Source organism: Falco rusticolus, chromosome 7, assembly GCF_015220075.1.
Source record: "Falco rusticolus isolate bFalRus1 chromosome 7, bFalRus1.pri, whole genome shotgun sequence".
Classification (NCBI taxonomy): Eukaryota; Metazoa; Chordata; class Aves; order Falconiformes; family Falconidae; genus Falco; species Falco rusticolus.
Window position 1 is genome coordinate 52,130,941 of NC_051193.1, and position 22,885 is coordinate 52,153,825.

The 22,885-nt window shown below is 51.4% G+C and overlaps 2 protein-coding genes across 6 annotated transcripts in view; one reads left to right on the plus strand and one right to left on the minus strand.

Moving 5' to 3' along the window:
• Positions 1 to 17,820, minus strand: part of SUSD6 (sushi domain containing 6) — a 100,515-nt gene extending 82,695 nt beyond the window's left edge. For 2 of the 5 annotated variants that reach the window (XM_037395105.1, XM_037395097.1), the window contains exons 1-2: positions 17,715 to 17,820; positions 15,889 to 16,034 (exon numbers count right to left, since the gene is read on the minus strand). The gene's annotated coding sequence lies outside the window, so the exon portion shown is untranslated. Of the gene's footprint in view, positions 1 to 3,623; positions 4,194 to 15,888; positions 16,035 to 16,306; positions 16,875 to 17,714 lie in introns of those variants that run through there. The other 3 variants (XM_037395100.1, XM_037395101.1, XM_037395099.1) reach the window with 3 other exon arrangements.
• Positions 16,898 to 22,671, plus strand: CCDC177 (coiled-coil domain containing 177). The gene is made up of 2 exons (XM_037395093.1): positions 16,898 to 17,158; positions 17,739 to 22,671. Exon 2 carries the CDS (start codon positions 17,747 to 17,749, stop codon positions 19,685 to 19,687), a length of 1,941 nt encoding a protein of 646 aa, XP_037250990.1. The 5' UTR covers positions 16,898 to 17,158; positions 17,739 to 17,746; the 3' UTR covers positions 19,688 to 22,671.
• The last annotated feature ends 214 nt before the right edge of the window (positions 22,672 to 22,885 follow it).

Sequence of the window (22,885 nt, forward strand, 5' to 3'; positions counted from 1 at the left end):
GGGGTGGGCTGGTTGCCAGGATAGCAGTTCCCCTTGGGAACTCACCAGAGCGACATGAGACATATCAATCCTTTGCACTGTAGAGATGGTTTTCAGCGAACGCTCCACTTCAGGAGCCTGTTCAACACACAGGCAGAGAAAGCCAGAAGCTGGGGGATGAGGCAACTGAAGCAGAAGGAAAGAAGTAGGGTTTCATACCTCTAATTTCTGATCCTGCAGCTCTTTGACAGTGTGAGCTACCTCAATAAACTCTTGAATTAATACAGATATCATCAGTTTAAAATAAATAAGCAAGCAAGCAAGCAACAGATGAGGCTTCCACCGGTCTTATTAGCAGCACTAGGCTTAGTCTGAAAAGACGCTGTTTGCAGACTGCATCACAAAGTAAGCTGCGTGAGAACATGAAGCTTCCTGTGAGAGGGCACTAGCTGCCACTACTCAGTAATAAGACAAACAGCATACAAACAGTAGGTAAAAATATTTCTTGCTACATACAAAAGCTTGCTTCCTGAAATTTATAGGAAGCATTTCCACTGGTTAAACTTAAAATCAATTTTTGCAGCTGCTCAAATGAGCCTGACAGCAGAGACAAGGAAAATACTGTCTTCGTACTACAGAACAGCAAAGTCACTTACAGAGACGGACTTGCAAAGACAGAGCGCGCTTCAAAGTCACCTAGCAGTCCCTAACTGCTAATTCCTGTGCAGGGGGTTAAATAGTTACATCTGAAATAATTCCATTCGTACCCAGAATAGGTTCCTGACAGAGATCAAATATATATGATGGCATTTCATACATGATGACACTTGTCATGACAACTAGATAAACATAATTACAGGCTACCGTACTTCCGGCAAGAAAAATCTACTGTAACCAATACCACATTATGAGCAAGCATCTTTGCTACACATGGGTTGTCTTCCCTTTTCCTGTTCTAGGAAATGCCTTCATGTTTCTATTTACATACTCCTAAAGCCGAATTCAATCCCTCTCCTTCCCCCTCCCCAAGTCTTTCAGGCAAATGGGCCCAGCCCTGCCTAGTGAAAGATCTTCTCTCCCCCAGCTAAGCCTGATCAGCTGGGATCAGCTGGTTATAGCAGCGGACAAGTGGCTTAGAGGGCAGGGGAGCTGTGGCGAGTCCTTGTACCAGGCAGAGTGCACCACAGGGACATAGACTGGGAAAACGCTGGACCAAGGCTTCCAAGATACTGATCTTTCACGTAGGCATCAGCAGGCAATAGGCTCCTCTGGGAGGATCTCAGGTTCGCAAGAAGAGATGCAAATTTCAAAAGGGGAAGGAAGGAAAAAAAAAAAAAAAAAAAAGAAGACAGCAGTACAGCAGTGGCCCTACAGACTCTTGGGTGCAGCATCAAGCCTTCCTGGACTGACAGAGGCCAGCAGCTTACATCTGTTTTCTCATGAAAGCAGACCGAACAAGACACGTATTTGGGCAGTATAGCAGTAGATGGCTGTGGTGTGAGCAAGTACACTGATAAAAAGCAGAAGTGATGCAACAGAACAGCCGCAGAAACCCAAGTTTGCAGCCAAGAGGTTGCACAGCTAAGGAGCTGAGGTTAAGACCACTGCAGACTGCTCTTACTGAGAGCTGAAACAATTCTCCAGGCAGGAATAAAATAGCTGAAAACATCCATGATCACAGGACAGAGCTAATCACATCAAAATCACTACACTACAGGCAGGAGACACATTTAGTGACTCCAGCAACCATCACTCACTGACTCCCCAAGGCAGCTCATAAGCTCAAGCAGCCATTTCGGTCCACCTTCACATGCTGCACTAAATATAAACTCTGCTGATAACTGTCTGGAAATTGTTGCAGCAGAAACATGGTGCACTGAACAACTCAAGGACATTGGGCCCTCCTCAAAGATCGTAGGTGGTCAATTTGCATGACAAGCAGAGAGAACTAAAGTCCAGATAGTTCCATGACAGAACCAAAGTCTATGCTACAGTAAGACTGTGGTTGGGAAATTTCAGCCTCCAGATCAGCAGTTTCCCAGACCCAGAGTTCACTGAAGCATATGTGCATTTAAAAAAAGCTCTTTAAACTAAGAACATGAAGGCAGCTGGGTTTTCACAATGGCTTGTCTAGGAGGAGGTTACAGCTCCCTTGTCATGTGCTACTCTGCTCTACAATGAGGTACAACACCTAAAAGTGATAACAATTATCTTTGATTTTAAAAGCTGGTTAATTAGGTTACAGGTCTTTCAGGTACATTTCCTTCAAACCAGTGGCCCCCTAAAGAAACATCCCTTCCTACTTTCAGACAGTACTCTCTTCTCTAGTGGTCCATAAACCACTCACTTTATATACAGACAAGCCAATTTAAGAGGCCAAATGAAACACCAGACAAGGAAAAAAAAAAAAAAGTTATTTCTTCTCCAAGTTTGGTTATGGGAATCATTACCAGAAACAGCACCCAAGTAAGTTACAAGGAGACAGAAGTGAGATCTGTGAAACTGCCAGTGCCACCATACTACAACACTGAAAAGAGTTACTCTCTCCACACAGAAAATATACCCCAAAGAATTCTGTGGCACAAAAGGAAGAAAAGGAGGCTGACTTACAAAGAGATTTGTGACAGACACCTGAAGAGGAGGCAGCGGATGAAATGAGCGATAGCTGCAAACACAAAAGCACTGATCCTTAGAGCACTGGCATTTAATATGCAAATTCTCTCTGCTTAGGCATTTTGCCTCCCTTTGATGTAAACAGACAAGTTCTAACTAGAGATGCAGACTGGGAGAGTCCCTTTTTCCTATTATCTCAAGTATTTTTTTCTAAGCAACAGATAAGTGCTCTGAAAATAACTATATCATTTCTACTTCTGTTCAGAAGGGAAAAGAGAAAAAAGCCCACACAAAAAAAAGTATAAAAATTGTTATTATTAAAGGAGAGCGGCAATGCCTTCCCGGTTCTGACGCAGAATGCAAGTAGCAAGCTGGTGGCTGATATCTATAGCGCAGCCTAGGAGAAAAGAAAGACAAGCTGAACAAGAAACAGAAGACAGATACTCTGGAAGAGATCTGGATGTTTTGAGCTTAATCCTACCACGTAAAAAATTAAAGAGGTTACAACCTCCTCTTAAGAGCTTTTCTTCCCATTGTTCTGACCACCACTCTCCTGAACAAGCTGCACTGCTCCAGAAACCTCAGGAATTACGGTGACAATAGACTCCTGCCAAGAGAAGCACCATTACATAATAGCATTTATGGGAACACGCACAGAAAGCCACTAGGAAGCGCAACCAGGCAAGTGCAAAATCCTCTCTGCCCATCAGCTCAGTTTAGCTCTCCACCGTTCCAAAGACGACTTCAGGATATTTTTAATTTATATGTTTACTTCCTTGCGCCTCCTTCCACCCCGCAAAAATCTTCTGTTACTGTAACTACGCTGAGATCAAGCCCGTTCCCAACAACACAACCCCCTCGAGAGCGAGCCCGCTTGGAAACTACTGTGCTTGCATTAACCTGTTTTAAAGGAACACTACTAAGATGAAAAAACATACGTATCACTGTCTGCACTAAGGGAGTATATCAGAAGTAAAAACTATCTGCTATGGTATTTTTTTCATCTTTTACTCAATTTTAGGGATACTTACAAGAGTTACTGCTTTCCAGTCCCCAGAAGCCCAGCGTGGCAGTTTCTGAGCTCCAGGTTCGCCAGGGGACTGACTGGCAGCGGCCTCGTTACACACGTACGGGCCGGGCCTGAGCGCTGCCCCTGTGCAGGCAGCTGCCGGGGGAGCTCTGGCCTCTAGGCACTGTTAGGGCACCACGAGTGAGAAAGCAAGAAGAGAGCCCTAACGAACACAAAGTTTCTCGCATTAAACCATGTGCAGCAGCGCCTCGGCGAGCGCCTTCACCCCGTACACCGCTCTGCCCCTGCGCCCCTCCACGCACCCGTCAGCTCCGCTGCAGGAGGCGCAGGAGGGAGCGACGCGGGCTTCTCGCTGTTGCTCCCCGGGCTTTTAAATCCCCGAGGCTCACGCCGCGCCAGGAGGCCCCGCAAGGGCAAATACGCGCTTTGAAGATCGCGGAGCTCGGAAAACGCCCGACTCCGCTGCCGCCGCCGCCACGGCCCGAGGGACACGCAGGTACCGCAGGTGGCGTTATGCAAGAGCCGGCCGGCCCGGCGCCCACCGCCCGGGCGGGGACTGGGCTCCCGCCGCAGCCCCCAGGACAGCGGGCGCCGTCCCCCGGCCCGGTCTGCCCCCCTCTCCCCGCGGGGGCCGCTCCCCCCCACGCCCGGGGCACCGCCGCCGAGACCTTCCCCTCGGCCGCCGCCGGCCCCCGCCGCCGGCACGCACGCTGCCGGACAAGCAAGCGGCACGTCCCCCGCAGGCCGGCGACAGGCCCGGCTCCCGGCCCCGCGCCCCGGTGGAGCCAGGCCGCTGCCCCCGCCCCGCCCGCCGCCCCGGGCCCCGGCGGCCCCTCAGCAGCGCGGCCCCCGGAGCGGGCTGCGCACCCTCCCCCGCGGCGGCTCACCGGGGCGGCTGGGGCAGGCCGGCACCCGGCGGGGCGGGGCGGGGCGGCGCGGTGCGGTGCAGCGGAAGGGGCGGCGGGGCCGCAGCGGTGGGGGCTGAAGGTCGGCGGCCGAACGCCCCGGCCGCCCCGGCGTCTCGCCCGCCCAACGCCCCGGCCGCGGCCGCCGCCCGCCAGGCCCCGCCCCGCCCCGCGCGCCGCCGGCCGGGGCACTCTGGGCGGGGCGGGCCTTAAAGGGCCGCGCGGCGGCCGCCGGTGGCGCGGCGGGGCCGGTGGGGGGCGCTGCGGGGCTCCCGTCCGCTGCGGGTGGGAAGGCGAGCGGGGCCGAGCCGGCCCCCGCCCGCCGAGCCGCAGCGGAGCCCCGGCACCTCCACCGCAGCCAGCGTCTGCCGCCGCCGGAGGCCGGCGGGAACGCTGTAGGCCCCCGCCCCGCGGCTTGCCGCCGCACCGACACGTGGCGCCCGCGCTCGGCCCGGCACCTGGCAGCAGCCGCGGTGACCCCAGCGGGGGCCCGCTCCGGCCTCCTGCCGCTGTCCTGCCGCTCTCCTCCCGGAGCGGGAGCGGCGCCGCAGCAGCAGCAGCGCTGCCGCAACGTTCAGGTGGTCTCCTTGCGCTGTCAGCCCTGTTCCCCGGGCCGAGGGCTCATCCCGCGGCGGGACCCCCGCTGCCTTGCTGTGCCTGTGCCGGGTACCGGGCGCTGGGCAGGGAGCGGCCCGGCCCTTGGCACGTTGCTGCGAATGCTGAGCCCCCTCGGCAGCTGCTGTCCCGGCAGTCGCCCACCTGCCAGCCTGCTCCCTGCCCCGTGTCCCCAGCTCACCTGTCCCTTCGGCTCCCTTTCCAGCTGGACCCCGCTGGCCACACCGGGCTCTGTCCCGCTCTGTGCACCAGCAGAGATGGTTGTTGGCTGGAAGGTCCACAGCTGAGCTGCTGCTGCTGGAGGAGAGCGTGCTGACAGGGAGGGGTTTGGTGCACACAGGTGTAGGGGGAAGCTCCCCACCTTGCCACCTCCTCTCTCTTAATCTGCTATTTACAGCCTCTCCCAACACACCACTTCTGTATCCCACAGCGCACGCAGGGAATCAGGAAGGAGCTCCTTCTTTGCTTTCCTTTCTCTTCCTTGAATTAACACTTACCTTCTGCTACATTATTCATATTTTGCTCTGGAGAGTGAACTGTTCTCTCTCTTCTGGGGGTGGGGGGGAAGCATATGGAACTCTGCTGGAAAGGTGGAGGAAACTTACTTTTCCTATTTTTCTGCAACAGCACAGTGATCGTTCACAGTAGAAGCCCATAATAGGCTATAGAAATGGCTTAACATCACTTGATCGGATGCAGGAGATGAATATGGCATACGACAAAAAACATTCCCTATAAATACTCCCATTGTAAGCACATCAAAACCAAAAAGCGGGGAAAAAAACTACATGGTCATCCAGAAAACATGCCTGAAGGCAGGAAGGAAGAGAGTGGGAGCTAGAGCTCCACATAAACCTGCCGATTCACACAGCTGCTCTTTTTGTGAAATCCCAGGCGTGGGCCAGTATTTTCACTCCGCCCCTTCCACATTTGCCTTTTGCTTTGGTTTGACCCATTGGTGCAGCTCTCCTGGACCTGGAGGAAAAGTTCGGAAACTGACATACCTCTGACCAAAAAGAGCTGTGAGGAGGCTGCCACGCTGCTCCCTCTGCTCATGGCATTAATGCACACAGAAAGGTGCGACTCCTGGCAAATCCTCACTGAAGCGGCCTCTCACTAAGGGCTGGTTCACATTTTTGGGTTCAACCAGTTGAAGTTTTTACTTTTTAATTTCTATGCTATACTGTGTTTCCTTAATCCTCATTCATACATATTTCTCTTTATAACACTATCAAGCTGTAATAAGAAACACTACGCTCTGCCTTTTGGGCCTTGGATACACTAATATGGCTGTGCTTGGTTTTTTGTTTAGTGTGGAATCACAGAAATCACTATTTACAAACTATCTTATGTGTCTAAGTATTGCACAGACACTAACTGATGCCTTTTACATGGGATTTGCTATACCGCATCAGACCACCTATCTAATGCAATATCCTGTTTGCATTAGCAGACATAACGCAACAGCCAATGCTTCAGAGGAAGCAAATGCCATCAGCTGCCCCTGAAACAGGTACTTCCCTCTTCACAGCCCAGTGCCTGTGACACACTGGTTCCATTCTTTTCAGGCTCCAGGTTCTGAACAGAGCGGTGAAGTATTTTCCCCTTATTACTCGTGTCAATTCAATAAAGGAAGATCAGGAGCTGCCACTACCAAAGCGCCAAGTGAAAAGCTTAAGAGTCTCAAGCCAGGTGTTTTGGCACAATTTTCCTGATGTTCAAAGGCTTTCAGGTTGCTCAAATAGAAATTAAATAAATAATTAATTGAAACATTTCATTTTGGATAGCAGAAATTTTAAAGCTTGAAAGCTGCCAACCTTCACCAGAAGGTCAAAGCACACTTATTTTGTGCGGTCCCATTGGATTAAACAATTTCTTATCCAGTGATTGTGGATGTTGCTTTTATTCCTCAGGAGCATTACTATCACGTGAGTCTTAGCCCATCAGTACACTCCTTCCCAGCAGGGATGCTGACAGGCATTTGGTGAGGCTGTGACTTGCTGGCCGGGGGCAGGAGGAAGAGGATGGCCAATACATGGGGGCAGTGGGGTACCCCACACTGTGTTTCACCCCAGTCCTCTTGGCAAAGCTGCGGCAGTGGGGTGGCGGGGGAGGCCAGGTTGGAGAAGCCCTATTTTGCAGCAGTACAAAGCATGTCTCCTAGTGCAGCAAATGCATACTGTTCTGCATGCCTTGACAGACCCTCACAGGGACACTGGCTGCCCTCCAGATCCAGACCTGCCACTGGATTATTCAGATAAAAGAAACATTCTTTAATCCCAGCCATGAAATTTTTATCCTCTTCTTCAAACTGGTGAAAGCCCTTCACATCCTCATGATAACAAATGGTACCTTTCACCCTCAGGCGCACACCTGCCCATCCCTTCCATGCCATGATGGACTTCACAGGTTATCGATGTCTGTCCAGGCACCAGATACCTAACATGACCCCAATTTCAAGTTAATTTCACTCCTGAGAGAGAAGCCACAGGTAAAATACAATTCCTGATGGTAGTGCTCAGCTGGAAAAGGCCTCGCGACAGTCTAAGCATGACCAGATGAGAAAAAAATAGTCTAAGAGATAATGTTACCCCAGGCTGCGACACAATCCATCCTCACTTGTGAGCCCTGGTAACATTACAATTCCGTGCGACATCCTCCTCCCCAGTGCTATGAGCTCCTGCAGGCACAGAGGGAATGCTGTACCTGCTCTGCGCCGTTTGCACCCTCCTTTGCAGAGCTGCCCAGCCAGCAAGCTGACTGAGACAGCTTCACTCCAAGAATGAGTTGCTGCAGAGACCCTTCAGCACCCAGCTCAGTCATCAAAGACTTTTTGGCTTCAGAAGGCTCCCTCAGAAACCTTTTCTCCTCAGTGAGACAGCTCTGAAACTTTTACTATTAAGATGCAGGAGAGCTACTCACCTTTGGCTGTTTCTGTCAGCCCCCACCATGTCCAGATTCTGGTGGGAAAGCAGGTAGCTGGCATCACACCAGAGGTGCCTTTTGTTCCTCGGAGCCGGCAGCATGCCAGGCACAATTCTAGTAACCATCATCTCCCACTTGGGCGTACATGACAGCCACGCACACTCTTGCTCCTTTGCCTTCTTGCTGGTAACACCTGTGTGACCTATTCATTGGCAACTTGTTTGAAGTGGGATTTGTGCAGCAGTAGATCAGTTTTTAAGGGCTCCTGAAATCCACACAGCCATCAGCCTCCTGTACAGTTTACCTCTCCTGCTTTGCTTTGGTTTTCCCCACTTCCTTCTGCACTGCGCACATCGCCAGTTCTGCCAGCCCTCGGTTACATTTCCAGGATCATACACTGGAACCCACACATGTTTTTCATGTTTAGCAGGGCATTACTCATTTATTAATATTCAGAGTAGATGTAAATAGAGAAGCTCATCTCCAAAAGACTACTAAAGGAGCATGGGAAAACCAACAGTAAAACAGAAATCTTGGCACCCCATCCACCCTCCTACCTTGCAGGGGCACTCCAGCAGCAGAGGGCATGATGCTGAGCTCCTCATCTCTAAATCCCTTTAGCCCTCTCTGCGTAGTTATAGCCCTGCTGCTAAGGACAGGTGACACTAAACCAGGCTACAAGCCTCATCCCTGCCATGACATTTCCCTTCTCGGAGTGCTGCCAATATTCACTGTGCTAATTTTCCTTTCTGTGACTTGAAATGCAGTGTGCAGTTGTGGAGCAACCGCCAGGGATGTCACGCCACCATGGGAGCCAGAAGACCCAGCTCACAGCCCGGAGCTTATAGCAATTTGGGGTCTGCAGCTGTACAACATTTGTTCTGTACATATAGGCCTGTACCAAAGAAGCTCAGGAAAAAAACACCCATCTCCTGGAAACTACCCAGAGCTTTTCTCTCTGAGGGAAACAAACAAGGCCTTAATTAATTTTCTTTCAAATACAGCAAATTGACTTCTGCTCCAGTTGTGCTAGATTCAAGCCACACAGCACAATGGTATTAATTCCACTTCACTTAAGGGCTAAATGTTCAGAGCAAGGAAAAGGGAGTTTCCTGTAGGTCTTGCTCATGTTGAAGTCAACAACCAAACCACCCTGGTTTTCACAGGAGCAGCTTCTTCAGAGCCTGCATTTCTGAGGTTGACTGTGACATGCCCCTGGGTTAGCACAGCAAAATGCAGTATATATGAAAGGCACTGGCTCACCAAGTTGCCTGATCCCGTGCTTATTTTTAAAGGTCTGTCATGTCCTGCCTCAAATTTCATTTTATAAGCTCAAAGATTTAAGTGCTTTTAGTGTCCTGTCCTAAGGCTAGCTTACTGGTTTGCTGATCATCCTAACCAGCCCTGCTGTCTCAAACAATTTAATATTTCTTAACACCAGAGTCCTGCCTGCAGGACTTGCTAACACTGGTGCCACATGCAGCGTTCTGCACTGGGTCTCCTCAGTACCTCACAAAGCCATGGTGTACTCCCTCATCTCTACCAGAGGCGCTTTGCCCAACAAACCAGAAGACTGCATTGGCCTTCTTGGCATCTGCATCACACGGGTAGCTCAGAGCCACCCTGCAATTAGCACCTACCCCATGTCCAAGAGAACTGATCTCAAATCCCAGCAGAACGATTCGCCTGGGCACAGCACCGCTGTACAGCAGCCACCTGCATGGGTATCTGCAGTGGTGTGTTCTGCGGTGCCATGCACCTGTTCATGCTTGGTCAGCACCATCTCATGAATCTTACCCTATGCTGTGCTAGAAAGCATGAGAGCTGGAGGAAAAAAAGGTACAACAAACCCCAAATTACTGAGTCCAGTGAGACTGTTAGTATAAGCAGAGAAACTGCAAAATCTGACCTATATACACATATATATGAGACACCAATTCTGCCAAACTGTTCTGGGAAAATATCCACCCTGCTCCTTTGGTATCTGTTCTATGATACAGTAGCTGTATCATTGCCTGCGTGCTACAATAAAGAGGTACAGGGGACCCCTCCTGCTTGTCTGAGGGATTCTATTTCAAAGAGGCTGAAGGACAAGATCTCCTTCACTGTAAAAATACTGTGATTAATTTAAATTACTTTCCAACCATCGTGAGATCCTCCTGCTGCCAAATTTATCTAATATATTTAATATATCGGTTCATTATCACATTGGCTATGCACCGCTTAGGGAAGATGCTATTATTCCTCTTCACAGATGGAAGAGGGAGGCCCAGATCCCAAAGATACCTACTCATAGCATTTATTTAGGTTAAAAAGTGACAAGGCAAAGCACTGAACCTGTTCCTGTCTAACACCCATTGTCCCCAATCCTTCTTCTTTTTCAATGAGAACTTCATGTTCCAGGATCTCCTGTGAAAAGCAGCCCAATTTACCCCCAGCTTCTTCATTCATTCTCAATTTTGAAAATTAAATTAAGAAAGTCAGTCATCTCTTGACTTACTCTTCAAAATGAAGGATAGCTGTGAAACTCTTTCTATTACACCGTAGGTTTTTGTTACAGGACATTTGTTAACTTCTTGGATTCTCATCTGTTCTTTCCACATGATTTTGCATTGTTTGGCTACATACAGTGATTCTGTATACCTCAAGGAAGCAGTAAATCTTCATTTTCTTTCCTTTCTATAAAAACTCAGCCCTTTTCAAGTTGCAAAGCTGCGTATTAAAACTACTGTCTGCTGACTTTCGTATTTTCAGAGGCAACATCTGGCATAAAAACCAATTGCAAATATGATCAGAGTTAAGAAGATTTCCTTTCAGCAGTCTTGCAGCTGGCTTTATTCCCAGACATCAGCCCGATGATGGAAAAGAAAAATCTATTTGGCACTGTCTCCAGTTGCAGTCCCACTCTTCAGGTAGAACCGTTTCCCTTCCCGGGGAGGTTTCAATGACATGGGATTCAGCTGACAGGATCTGAACTGCACTGGAACTGGTACAGCCTCCGGGGTTCAGGACAGATGCTCTCTGATGCCTAAGGAATTAGGAATCCCAGCTCATGCTGTAGAAGAATAATAGAGTTTATCCCTTCCAAAGTCTAAACATACAGATAGAGGTATAATTTTGAGGAATTTACATGTAATCCTATCATTATGAGTAGCAGGCTTCAGCTGCAGACATTTGCCTGTAATTAAGCAGAATTATTCATAAGGGGGTTTGGCTGTAGTCAAGGCAGACTCGGTAGCTCAGGCTATTGTTAAACAGTGTTAAAACAGCAGGGACAGCTCAGCCCCGGTGACTGCCTCGGTGCGTGATGCGACTCGGCCCGTGTGTTACCGCCCTGCCTCTGTGACTGGGGTATTTGTCTTTCAGTTCTGAATTCAGCAGACAGGTATCATGGGCTTAACGGTTCTTTGCCTTTCTCCTCAGGCCGTCACACACATCAATGCAGGCTGAGTGCAAAGCCCCCATATACTTCTTTTACACTTCATAAGCATGGGTGTACGGCTAACAAAGCGAGGAAGGGTCCAGCTCCCAGCTCTTGACCCCTCCCTCTTGCTCCCCGCTGTGCTTCACTCCTCAATAAGAGCAGAAGCGAACAGCGAATCTCTTTCTTCTGTCTACAAGCTTCTTGGCACAGCACCATCAGGCAAGACCAAATACAATCTAGGAATGGAAAGGTAGCTCATATTTAGACTGGAACACTAAATATTGTACCCTGGAAAACTATGTTTTGGCGTGGATTCTGATAAGGGAAGGAGAAGCAATGTGAGATTTTTGCACTTCTCCTAAAAATACCTAACCAATAAAAAACATGCCATGGTCAAGGTAGAAATCATATAGGAAGAGAAAGAATCTCTTACTATTCAGTTAATAAGCACCTCAGATTAAATAAAACTAAAATAATTTAAAATCTCCAGTCTTAATCTAACATCTTATTCTGTTTGATTACGCTTTGCATTTTACTTCCCCTGAAGAGTGTCACCAGCAATGTCATATTTCCCGCTGTTCTTCAATAGCTTCATGTTGTGATTTCCAGGCTGTGCTAGAATAAATAGCACAGCTTGGAAACTGAAGCGGCATGCAAGACTGATCATTTGCTCAAAACCAACAGTTTTCAAGTAAATGAATGGAACATAATTGCATTTCAACTTCAGCTTGAAAATGTAACCAGTGTTAGCACGTAATCTTCCTGTTTAGTTTACACTCGACGGCACTTGCTTATTAGAGATGATTCTGGGTCACTGCACTATTTGTATATGGATAGTAGCTCATGGAGATGTAGTCTGTAGTTCTGCACAGATCACTCCAACAGCGTACACTGACCTCTCATATAACAAAGACATCCTCACACTCACTTCTGAGTGATGCATCTATTTGTTTACTTCATCTTAAGTTTGCGCTGTCTCTGGGGCCGTATCTATTCTCCGTGATACACCATGTGCAAGGGCTCCATAACTCCCTCATGACCCATGAGCTCTACGTAAGAAGCCAAGCCTGACCAGAAGAACTGAGCACATCAGGTTCAGCAGCTGCATCTCAGGATTTGGTTTGGGCCAAAATATGCCAGCATTCTAATTTCTCCAAAAATAACCACCACCAACAGAAAATCCCCAAAAGCAAGTAACATCTACTCTCACATCTATGCTTGTTTCCAGGGAAATATGCAGTGACAAGGTTTTTTCCCTCATTTTCAAAATTTTCTCTGCCAGCCTAACATAATTTGTTTTCAGAGAGCACTGGTAACTGCACAGGTTTACCCAAACGCAAAGGCTGCTGCAAATGGGCCAAACTTGCACAAAGCCAAGTTGTTCAGCATGACCCCAAGAAAGCATCCGTGCCAGTCCTTAATACAGAGAGCACCAACTGTCTGGACATCCTTCCAGCCAGGGACCAGCGAAACCTTTTTTGTTAATGAGGACCAAGCGGATTTTGTGAGATAGCAAACAGCACACACCATAGTGTTACCCAACAAAATGAACACTAATAACGACTCACTGTCAGCATTGGTCACATGCTGGCCTTAGACGCTGGCTTTAGAGTGAAGGACGTAATATTGCAGTGCAAGTCTGTCCCCAGTGGCTGCCAAACATTTTGCTTCTGGCAGTAGCCCTCTGTATTGCCCCTCACCATATGTCACAGTCTCCAGCTACCTCCTGTGTCCTCATCTTCTCTGCTTCCCTGCTCTGCGCATCTGCCCCAGCCAGAAGCGCTGTTTCCCTAAGGACTCACATGAGGTGGCTGAGGCCCAGCCACAGATGACAGCATTAAGCAGAGCCTGTGGGCTGTGAGCAGTGGGGACGGCACCTCGGCTTTGGGCACTTACTTTGAAGTCGCTCAGGGTGCTGCGCACTCACTGCACTGGAACAGCCTGGCCGAAGGCGGCAGGACAGCTCCTACATCCCAGGGGAGCACGGAGGCTTTGCCTGCATTGCCCTGGCGGACACTTTGTGGCAGCAAAAGGAGGAAAGCAAATGCTCATCCTGCCGCCCGCAGAAGCGAAAGGCAGGCTGTGCCAGGGCTGTGGGCAGAGCAGAAGCAGGGAGTGACAAAAGCCAAAGGCAAAGCACAGGAAATGGATAAAAGGAGCCAACACTGAAACCTCCCAGAGGAGGGCTTTGGCTTTTGCCAGGCTATTACACCAACATCATTGCACACTGGGTTTCAGTCCTTGGCTACCAGGCAAAGCCCAGCGTGTAAAGTCTCGTGGGACTTTATGTTCAGCTTTAGCTCAGAGCAGGGTGCAGAATCATTCAGGTGGATGGGCTGTGGGACTGTAAGCAAAGGATTATGGCTAGTGGCAAGGGGCTGTTCAGAGGGAAGGGACCAGGGGTATCATGGGGCTGGGGATCACCAAGACGTTAGGCTGAGTGTCTTGTTGAAGTTCTAGAACAGTGCTTAAACCATCCAGCTGACAGAAGGTTATGATGGAGAGGCTCTGGTGTGTCCTGGGACAGGTGCAGGAGCTGCCTCTGGGAAGGGAAGGGGCACACTCAGGAAAGCACTAGATGTTGTACTCCATGAGCAGCTAGGAAGAGGAGGACACTGTGCCTGGGAGATACCAGCAGCCTGTAGCCTAAAAACTGTCAGAGGGCTCCTTACTCTCCTCTCCCTAGAGCTGTCACCTTTCCCCTATCCCCAGGGGTCAGGAAGGTACAGGAATATTCTGGTGCAAAACCAGGAGGAGTCTGAACAAAAGAGAGTAGGCTAAGAGCTAGAGTAGCTACACAATAGCTAGGTCAGGGTCCTCCCAACAACTGTGTAAACACAGCCTGAGAAATAGAGAGTATAAATTGCAAACTAGGTGGAGGTGGGATTCAACCTGGAGAACAACAGCTATTTAGCAAGGAAGAAATAATTCACCAACTAAGATTCCCTGTGGCAGAGGGGAGAACAGCTCTGGAAAGTCAAACTGCCTTGAGCAAACCTTAGGAAAGCTAGCAAATTAGAGAAGGGGACATGAGGAGGTGTTAGAGAGGAGGAAGGCAATGCACCAGCACCAGAACTGTGCACACAGCTACCCTGTGCCAGGCAGCACAGAGGTAAGCGCTGGGCAGCAGCCTGCTGCTCTGTTCAGGGCAGCAGCTATTGGGAGCCTGACACACTGGAAGGAGGTCAGAAGAAAGGTGATAGCTTGTTGTGCAACTACCGGGGACTGATTTGCGATGACAGTATGTTTTCCTTGGCTCTGAGGGGTTATGGAAACAGTTTACAAACATTTGTAAGGCAGAAACCCAAGCAGGAGGGAGGGCAAATTACTTACTAAAGAAGATAAAACAGAGGAAGGAAAACCCAAAGCTGAAAGTAACATTTTACTAATGAGTTCTAGTAGGTTGTAAAATAGCTCTCACAAGGAGAACAGAGAAAAAACCAGGTATGGGCGGTTTTCAAGTTGGATGGGAAGAAAGTAATTAATAAATGTGCAATGAAGGGCATACAGAAGAATTTGTTGAAGTGATACAAATATTTCCAGTCCCCTCCCCCCAATCTGTAGTCGCAATTTTCCACTGCCCTGCATCTCTTGCTATCACTGACAGCAATGAAAAGAAGGAAAGCATTTATCAAAGCAGGAGCGTAACCTTATAGCACTGCTCCATCTGAGTGCATAGATTTCTAGACATTTCTAACCAACAGAGAATTAGGTTTTACAATTGTGGGGGTGAAAATGACTCGCTAGCAGCGATCGTCTTCAGCTCCTTCAGAGATCTCCTCCTGCCCCATCCCAAATCTCCTTTAGTCTTGATGAGGTAGGGATATGACTCCCATGTTTCAACAGCTTGTGTTAATATCACCTCAAGTCATATCCAGCTACTTTTAAAATCTCCCAATAAATCCCCTTCCAATTGCATTTGGGAAACCACTTACAGGACTCCTGAAAAGATCTACAAGGAAACCTGAAAGATCAAGGCCCAAATACAACCCCACTGGAAGCTGAAAGAGCAACCTGCCAAAAGCCCCAAGAAGCCCACATCTTACCTGGAAAATACACTTACTGGCTTAATATTTTCCATGAGCAGCCATGACTTGACAGCTACAGTCCTACAGCTATTATTAATGGTTACCCCCATCAGCCAGTGAGCTGAGCTCCTCAGACAGCAGAGAGCTGTTCTCTGACCTGAGGATTTTTCACATAACTAATTGCCAAGCTTTATAACCATCCCCTGCAGACTATGATGATGATGAATGAATGAGATCAGATTAGTCAATACAGTTTATTGGTGGAGCCTGCCCACTCAGTACAGATACATCACTACTGTGTGCATCCATCAGCACGGGAATAAGCACAATCCAAAGTCCTTGTCTGTACAATATGAAACCACAACCAACCTGCAGATCTTCAGCTTTCTGACAAGGACTCCCTAGGCCTTTCTTGGGTCCTTCTGTTGCTCTGTACACTTGTCCTGGCCCATCCTGGCAATCCTTTGGTGAGTGCCATGTCCTTTCTTGTCAAAGCAAAGCAGATTAAGCTACACCTGCAGAGGTTAAACAAGAAATTGCTGAAAGTAACACAGTGGCTAGTGGTGCATTTGCTACTACTGTCCTCTGCCTGACAAAATCAGAGTTGCTCCACTATGTGGCACAGATGCTCTGCAGCTCCAAAACCGGCAATGATCCCCGCCACCCTTCTTTTTGGTATTTCTAGCACAAGGCATTCTTCAGCCCCACTGAGGTTTGAGCCCAAGATCCCTGTAGAAACGCGTGAATCTATGAAAGTAACTGCAACCAGCATGTTCAAAGTGGGTACCTGAAAAGGTGCACTGTAACATCACTCTAGTCTAGCTCCTTCCCTTGTCAGCCCTGACACATCCCTGCAGCACACAACAGCTTGCATTGGCACTAAAGGGAACAGGGTTTCACGGCTGGAAACGGCTTTGAACTGAAATTTGAGAACGCAAGTGCTTTCCTTCCCAGCTCTGGCACAAATTCCCCAGGTGGCCCAAGGCAGGCACCTTCATCTCCCAGTGGCTCAGCCTGCCATCCATAAAACTGGGTTAGCATCCCCTCCTCCTTCTTACACCTCTTTTATCCTTGTTTATATTAACTGTAAATGCAGACGGGCTAGTTTGTGTGCAGGCACAGTGAAAAACAGGGGGCACGACCCAGGCAGCGCCGCTGACATGGGGAAGGTCTGCAGGGAAGGATGCGCGCCCCGACGGGCAGGTGCGGGGAAGGCCGGAGGGATGCGCACACAGGGACGCCTGCAGGGACGGACGCACGCCGGGCGGCCCGGCCGTCTGCCGCCCGCCGCCGCTCCCGTGGCCGCAGCGCCCGGCCCGGCCCCCCGCGGCGGGGGGGACGGAGGGCGGGACCCCCGGCCGGCAGCGGCGCTGCCCCCGGTCCGGCCCGGCCCCGCCGCGGGGCTGCGGGGCGGGTTCCCCCCGCGCCCGCCTCCGCCCGCCCCCCGTGCGGGGCCTGCAGCGGGCAGCGCGGGGCGCCGCAGCCTGCGGGCGGGCACCGTGCCCGCCGCCGCCCCGGAGGTGGGGGTGCCGCGCGGGGACCGGGCTGCGATGGAGGAGCCGCCGCCGCCGCCGCCCACCTGATCGCCGAGGCTGCCGGCACCGAGACAAAGCGCGGGGCTGCCCGCCGCACCGGCCCGGTGAGTGCTGCGGGAGGGGGCGAGTGCTGCAGGGGGCCGGGGCTCCGTCCTGCGCCGCGGGCACCGGTTTGAAGCGGAGGTCCCGGTCCCGCACCCAGCCCTGCCCGACACCCCCATCCTCATTCCCGCGGCCGCCCCCGGCCGCCGCGCCGCCCATCCCGGTGCACGGCAGGCCCCCTCGCTCGGAGCCCGAGCACCCCCACCCCGTCCCAGGATCGCGCCGGGCCCCCCCATTCATTGCCAGACCGGCCCGCGCATGCCGCAGGGTCTCTGTTCGTACCCCCGGTCACCCCAGACGCCCCCGTCACCCCGGACGCCCCCACGCACAGCCCACGCACCTTAAAGCCTCCCCCCCGCCCCCGGGCCCGAGCGCACGCTCCCGACGCCCCCCCACCGCCCCACCGCCCGCCAGACCCGCCTCACCGCCGCCCCCCTCCCTCCACAGCCGCAGCCCGGCGGCGCTCCCCCCGCCCGGCCACCCCCGGTGCGGCCCCGCCGCCCTGCGCCGGCCCGGGGGACAAAGGGGCCCGTCCGCGCCGCCCGCCGCCCCGCTCACCCGCCGCCGCTCTCTCCCCTGCAGGCCGAGTCATGGTGGAGCCGCCGGCTGAGCCTCCCCCGCAGCCCTGCCCGGCGCCCGGGGGGGCAGCGGCGGCGGCGGCGGGGGCAGAGGCGGCCCGTCCCGGGGAGCAGTCGCCGCTGCTGCACCTGGACCTGTACAACTTCGACTGCGCGGCGGCGGAGGGCAGCCGGTACGTGCTGACCAGCCCGCGGTCGCTGGAAGCCTGCGCCCGCTGCGCCGTGCGGCCGGTGGAGCTGCTGCCGCGGGCGCTGGGGGAGCTGCTGCGGGAGGCCCCCGGGCGCTCCATGCGGGTGGCCGCCGGCCTCTACGAGGCCTACGAGCGGGAGCGCCGCCGCAAGCTGCAGCAGTGCCGGGAGGAGCGGGAGAGGATTATCCGGGAGGAGAAGAGGCGGATCCTCGCGCCCCTCGGCAGCCTGCCGCCCTCGCCCGCCGCCCGCCTCGCCCCCCGCGCTGCCGCCGCCGGGGCACCCGGGCCCCTTGGCGGGGGGAAGGCCGGGGCACCCGGGCCCCATGGCGGGGGGAAGGCCGGGGCACCAGCGGGCACCAAGGCCAAGAGCCACTCCCTGGACTCGCTGCAGAAGCGCCGCGAGGGCAGCTGGGGCAAGACCTCGTCTGAGTCGGGGGCCTCGTCCTCCTACAGCGGGGAGAGCCTGCGGGAGCGGGGGGGCAAGGTGGGCGGCCGGGGCCGGGGGGGGGCTGCCGCCGCTGCCGGCTCCCTGCTGGGGCGCAGCTTCAGCCTGGGCGACCTCAGCCACTCGCCCGAGACGGCCCAGCGGGTGGAGAGGATCGTCAGGGAGGTGAGGAGGAGGAAGGGCCTCTCGGAGGTGCCCAAGAGGGACAAGAAGATCGCGGCGCTGATGATCGCCAAGCACCAGGAGGCCAGCCTCCTGCGGGAGCAGCGGCAGGCGGCCCACCTGCAGTGGGACAGCCAGCGGCGCCTGGCCGAGCAGCGGAAGGAGCAGGAGGAGAAGGAGAAGCAGAGGGCCCTCCTGCAGGGCCAGCGGATGTGGGAGAGCCAGGTGGAGAAGCGCAGGGGGAGGCTGAGCCAGGAGCAGGAGGAAGCCGCCCTGCTGAAGCAGAGGCAGCGCATGGTATGCGAGGAGAGGTGGCGGGAGCAAGCGGAGAAGCAAGAGCGGCTGCGGAGGGAGAGGCTGGAGAGGGCCATCCAAGAGGACAAGCAGAAGAAGCTCCATCAAGAGCACAACCTGAAGGCGAAGGAGGAGGGCAAGAAGGAGCACCGGGAGCGAGAGGAGCAGCTCCTGCAAGAGAAGCTGTCCACAGCCGCGCAGAAGAGACTGAAGAAGGAGGTGCAGCTGCAGAAGCAAAAGAAACTGCTCAACCAAGCGGAGAAGCTGAAGCATGAGGCCTTGCTCAAGGAACTGGCCAAGCAAGAGGCAGAAGAGAAGGAAATGCTGAAGGCCTCCCTGGAGATGAGTTTGACGAAGGCTCAGGAGAACTATGAACAGCTAGTGGAGAAGAGGAACCAGGAGCTGAGGGAGAAGGCCAGGCGGGAGGACATGCAGATTCAGAGAGCCAAACTGGCAGCAGAGAAGAAGGAAAGGGAGCAGAAGGAGCACTTGGAGGCCCTGGCTAGAGAGACAGAGAGAAAGCTCCAGCATGCTGCCCAGGTGGCTGAAGAGGCTGTCCAAGAAAAAGCCCGCAAGGTGGTCCTGAGCCGTCTGGAGAAGGAGAAAGTGCAGAAGATGAACAAGCAAAAGGTGGAACAGTATGAGGACTTGCGGCGCAGGGAGATTCTCCTCTCTATAGAGAGGAAGCTGGAGAGGAGCGAGCAGATCTTCAAGGAGAAGACGACTGTGCTAGAAAATGCCAGGTCTGTCGCTCGGGCATCTTTCCATGTCCGGGAAAAGGTACGGGAGGAGACGAACATGCGCACCTTTGACAAGATGGCCTTGGAAGCAGAACTGCATGCCCACCTGAATAAGAAATGACAGGTCTTGTCGTGGGTGAGTGGTCGCCCATCATAAAGCATCAGAAAGCTCCTCCACGTTAACATTTAAAAATCAAGAACAACCAACAACCATCCTAATTTTTTATCTGGGGGGAGCAAGGTACCGCACAAAAATGTGGCAGCTATTTCACATACTGTTTAAAAGACGGTTTTGTTCTGGGCGTGTTTTAAGGACTGACCCCAGTCATATTTACAGAGGAGAAGCCAGGTTTTTTTGTCCTCCGCCCCACAAGCACAAGTATTTTCTCAGAGGTCTGCAGAAGTCTGCTTGAAGCCTGTGAGTTACCAAGTGATCGTCTACACCAGAGCTGGCTAGAGCTGCACTCTTTTCAGTTGGAAATGCAGACAACAGAGACTACTGACTGCTAGAGCCTACTGACTAAGAACCAAAACCACCCCAGCTGATTCTGGCTTGAGTGACAGGCAGTTTGGTTTAAGTTACAGGGCTGTATTTTTCAAAGCCACTGCACTTCCATGCCAAAGGCAAGGAGGGCTGGAGTGCAGAATGCCATATGCCCCTGGGTGCCCCTTACCCACTGCTGGTACCGAGCTAGAGAAAGCACAGATTGAGACTTAGTAACACCATGTAAGTAGACATTATGATCAGAGCAGGGCAGAAGCTGTTAGACCTGCTCACAAACACAATTTTGCTTTTGCTCTTTGCAGCTCTTGCCCCCTCCAGGTTTCCTTGCCTCTACTCCTTTCCAAGTTTCTCTTGCAAATGTCTGTACAATTTCTTCTTTTCTTTTGCAGGAGGAGGAGTAGGAGAGAATTTTGTGGGCAGTCCATGAACTGATGGACACCCACACAACCCACTTATTAAGATATAAATGAATGAACTTGTGGAATCTGGCCTTCGTGGCAAATGTGGATCATTTGTAAATGGAAATCTGCAAATACTGCATAGAGAAATTTGCACCCTTGGGAATTCTCAGCACTCAAGGAGACCCTTAACAACCTTATCCAACTTGGCCTGCTTTGAGCAGGAGGTTGGGCCAGGTGTCCTCCAGAGGTCCCTTCCAACCTAATGATTCTATGAGCTGCATCAATGAGATGCTCACCCAGCTCTTATCATTGTCTACTGAGCAGGGCAGCATTTATCTTTCCACTGGTGCTAACAGTTGTATTCTCATATAGGGCACAAGAATGAGTACATGCACAAAATAAGGTACATTACAGATTCTCTTAGATGGGGATCATGGCTTTTTTTTATAACTCAATACCATTTAAAGGGAACTGAGTCCTTCTGCTGTTAGTGCACTGGAAATGTGAAAAGCCTACCTACCCCCATTCAAGTACAGCATTCAAGTAAGGCACTGTTCTGCTCCAGGTGTCCATGTTTACTCTCTGCTGGGTTGGAGTTCCAAGCACACACCCAAACCGGCATTTTCTGTTGGTTTTTTCCGGCTCTGGGCGGCACCAGCTCTTCATTCAGCCATAAGTGACTCCATGCTAGGTTGCTGTGGTGATGGCATCAGTCCTGGAACATGGGGGAGAAGCAGCAAGAACAGCCAGGATCTTGTTTCCTTGAGGGTGTCCCTGACATAAAACACAGTAGAAGAGAAAACCAGAAGGAGATTGACGTGTGGCACAAACATGCAGTCCTGCGTGCATGGGATACTTACCAGAATTTCCCAGGAGGTGACAGCAGGCCAAAAACCTCTTGGAAAGCTTTAAGGAAGGTGTTACATGAACAGCAACAACAACAGTCAACCAAGCACAATCTCGTGCCCTGCATGGCCAGAGACATACAAACAGTGTTGAAAATGAAGCAAGTTGGGATTTTCTTGGGTTTTGATGGAACTTGCTCTTCTTTGAATCATGGTACAATTGGTGCTGTTGAGGGCAGGCAGCATCAAAGTGGGAATTGGGGCACCTGAGCCGTGTTTGCTCCATCGTCGGCTGGTTGTGTAATGCCAGACAAGTCCTTGGGGGCTGGGTTTGCTCCTATTGATATAAATGGAAGCAGAGTCAGGCTTTTGGGATTGCTGGGACTTGTAGGAAATAGTAACACTCATATTGGCAAAAACGTCTTCTCCAAAGACTTCGGACAAATGATGCTAACAAAGCACAAAGTACTTATTTATTAGTTATTTAGTTATTAATTTATTTAAGTAGTTATTAAAATAAAACATATCCATTGGTGAAAAGCACTAATTACCACCAATATCTAAAAATATCAGTAGCTGTGGGAAGGACAGCTGTGTTACTGTTTCCAGCTAGGAGTCTGTCCCCTCACCTTCATCCTCAAAACGGCAATCGGTTTGAGCTGTGAAACCAGTCCTGTTGTAACACCGGACAAGATGCTTGCTAAAAAAAGAGTTGTCTTCATGTGTTTTCCATACTGCTGAGGTCAATGTGTGCCCTTGTCGCTGAAAAGACCTGGAAAAGAGATGTCTGGCAACACTAGAGTTGGGATAAAACCTGCAGTGACTCCAGTATAGCTAACACGTCATCTTGTTTGTAGCCTTTGGGGCTGTAAAGAAAGCCTGCCAGCAGGGATGTGAGGGCTTTTGCTCCCCACGTCATTGCACTGTGGTTGAAATTCACTGCTTGGTCCATTTCATTTAGCAGAGGGCAAACAGGAGAGCTGGAAAATGGAAAGAAAGCAAAATCCATTGGGTGAATGATCAGACACAGTCTCTAGAACAGCAGTTTTCCCGTAAAGGTCTATTGCAGTTACCTGAAGGCTTTGTCCAAACCTCCCTCTGATGGGGCATTTCCAGGGTAGGCTAAGCATGTTTTACAGCCCAGGAGACATGTCTTGGCCACTGACTGTAATTACACCTAGGGTCCATCTCCTGCTGCTGACTGAGTTTGACATTTTGGGGCTACAGCTGAACTAATCAAAACACTCCTACTTGGTGATAATTGGATTCGCAAAATACTGTTCCTGTACTGTGCAGTGTGCAGCTCAAGTTTTGAATGTGAAATCTAAGAAAAAAATATTTTTTTTCAAAAGACATTAATCTGTGTGTGGATATTTTTTATTTCTGTAGTGTTTCCAGTCCAAAGTCTGTGAAAGTCAATTGAGTTTGTGAGTTGTTTAAAATTGCAGCATGGAAAATTTAAGTCAGTTGGGTGGAGGCATGAGAGGTATTTTTTTGGGTCTACTTATGCTTCTGTTTATTTGAGAAGGAGTTTTACTGTTGGATTTGTGTGGGAACAGAAATTAAAC

Coding starts and splice junctions, on each gene's coding strand:
- CCDC177 (XM_037395093.1), top strand. CDS start 17,747: ATGGTGGAGCCGCCGGCTGAGCCTCCCCCGCAGCCCTGCCCGGCGCCC.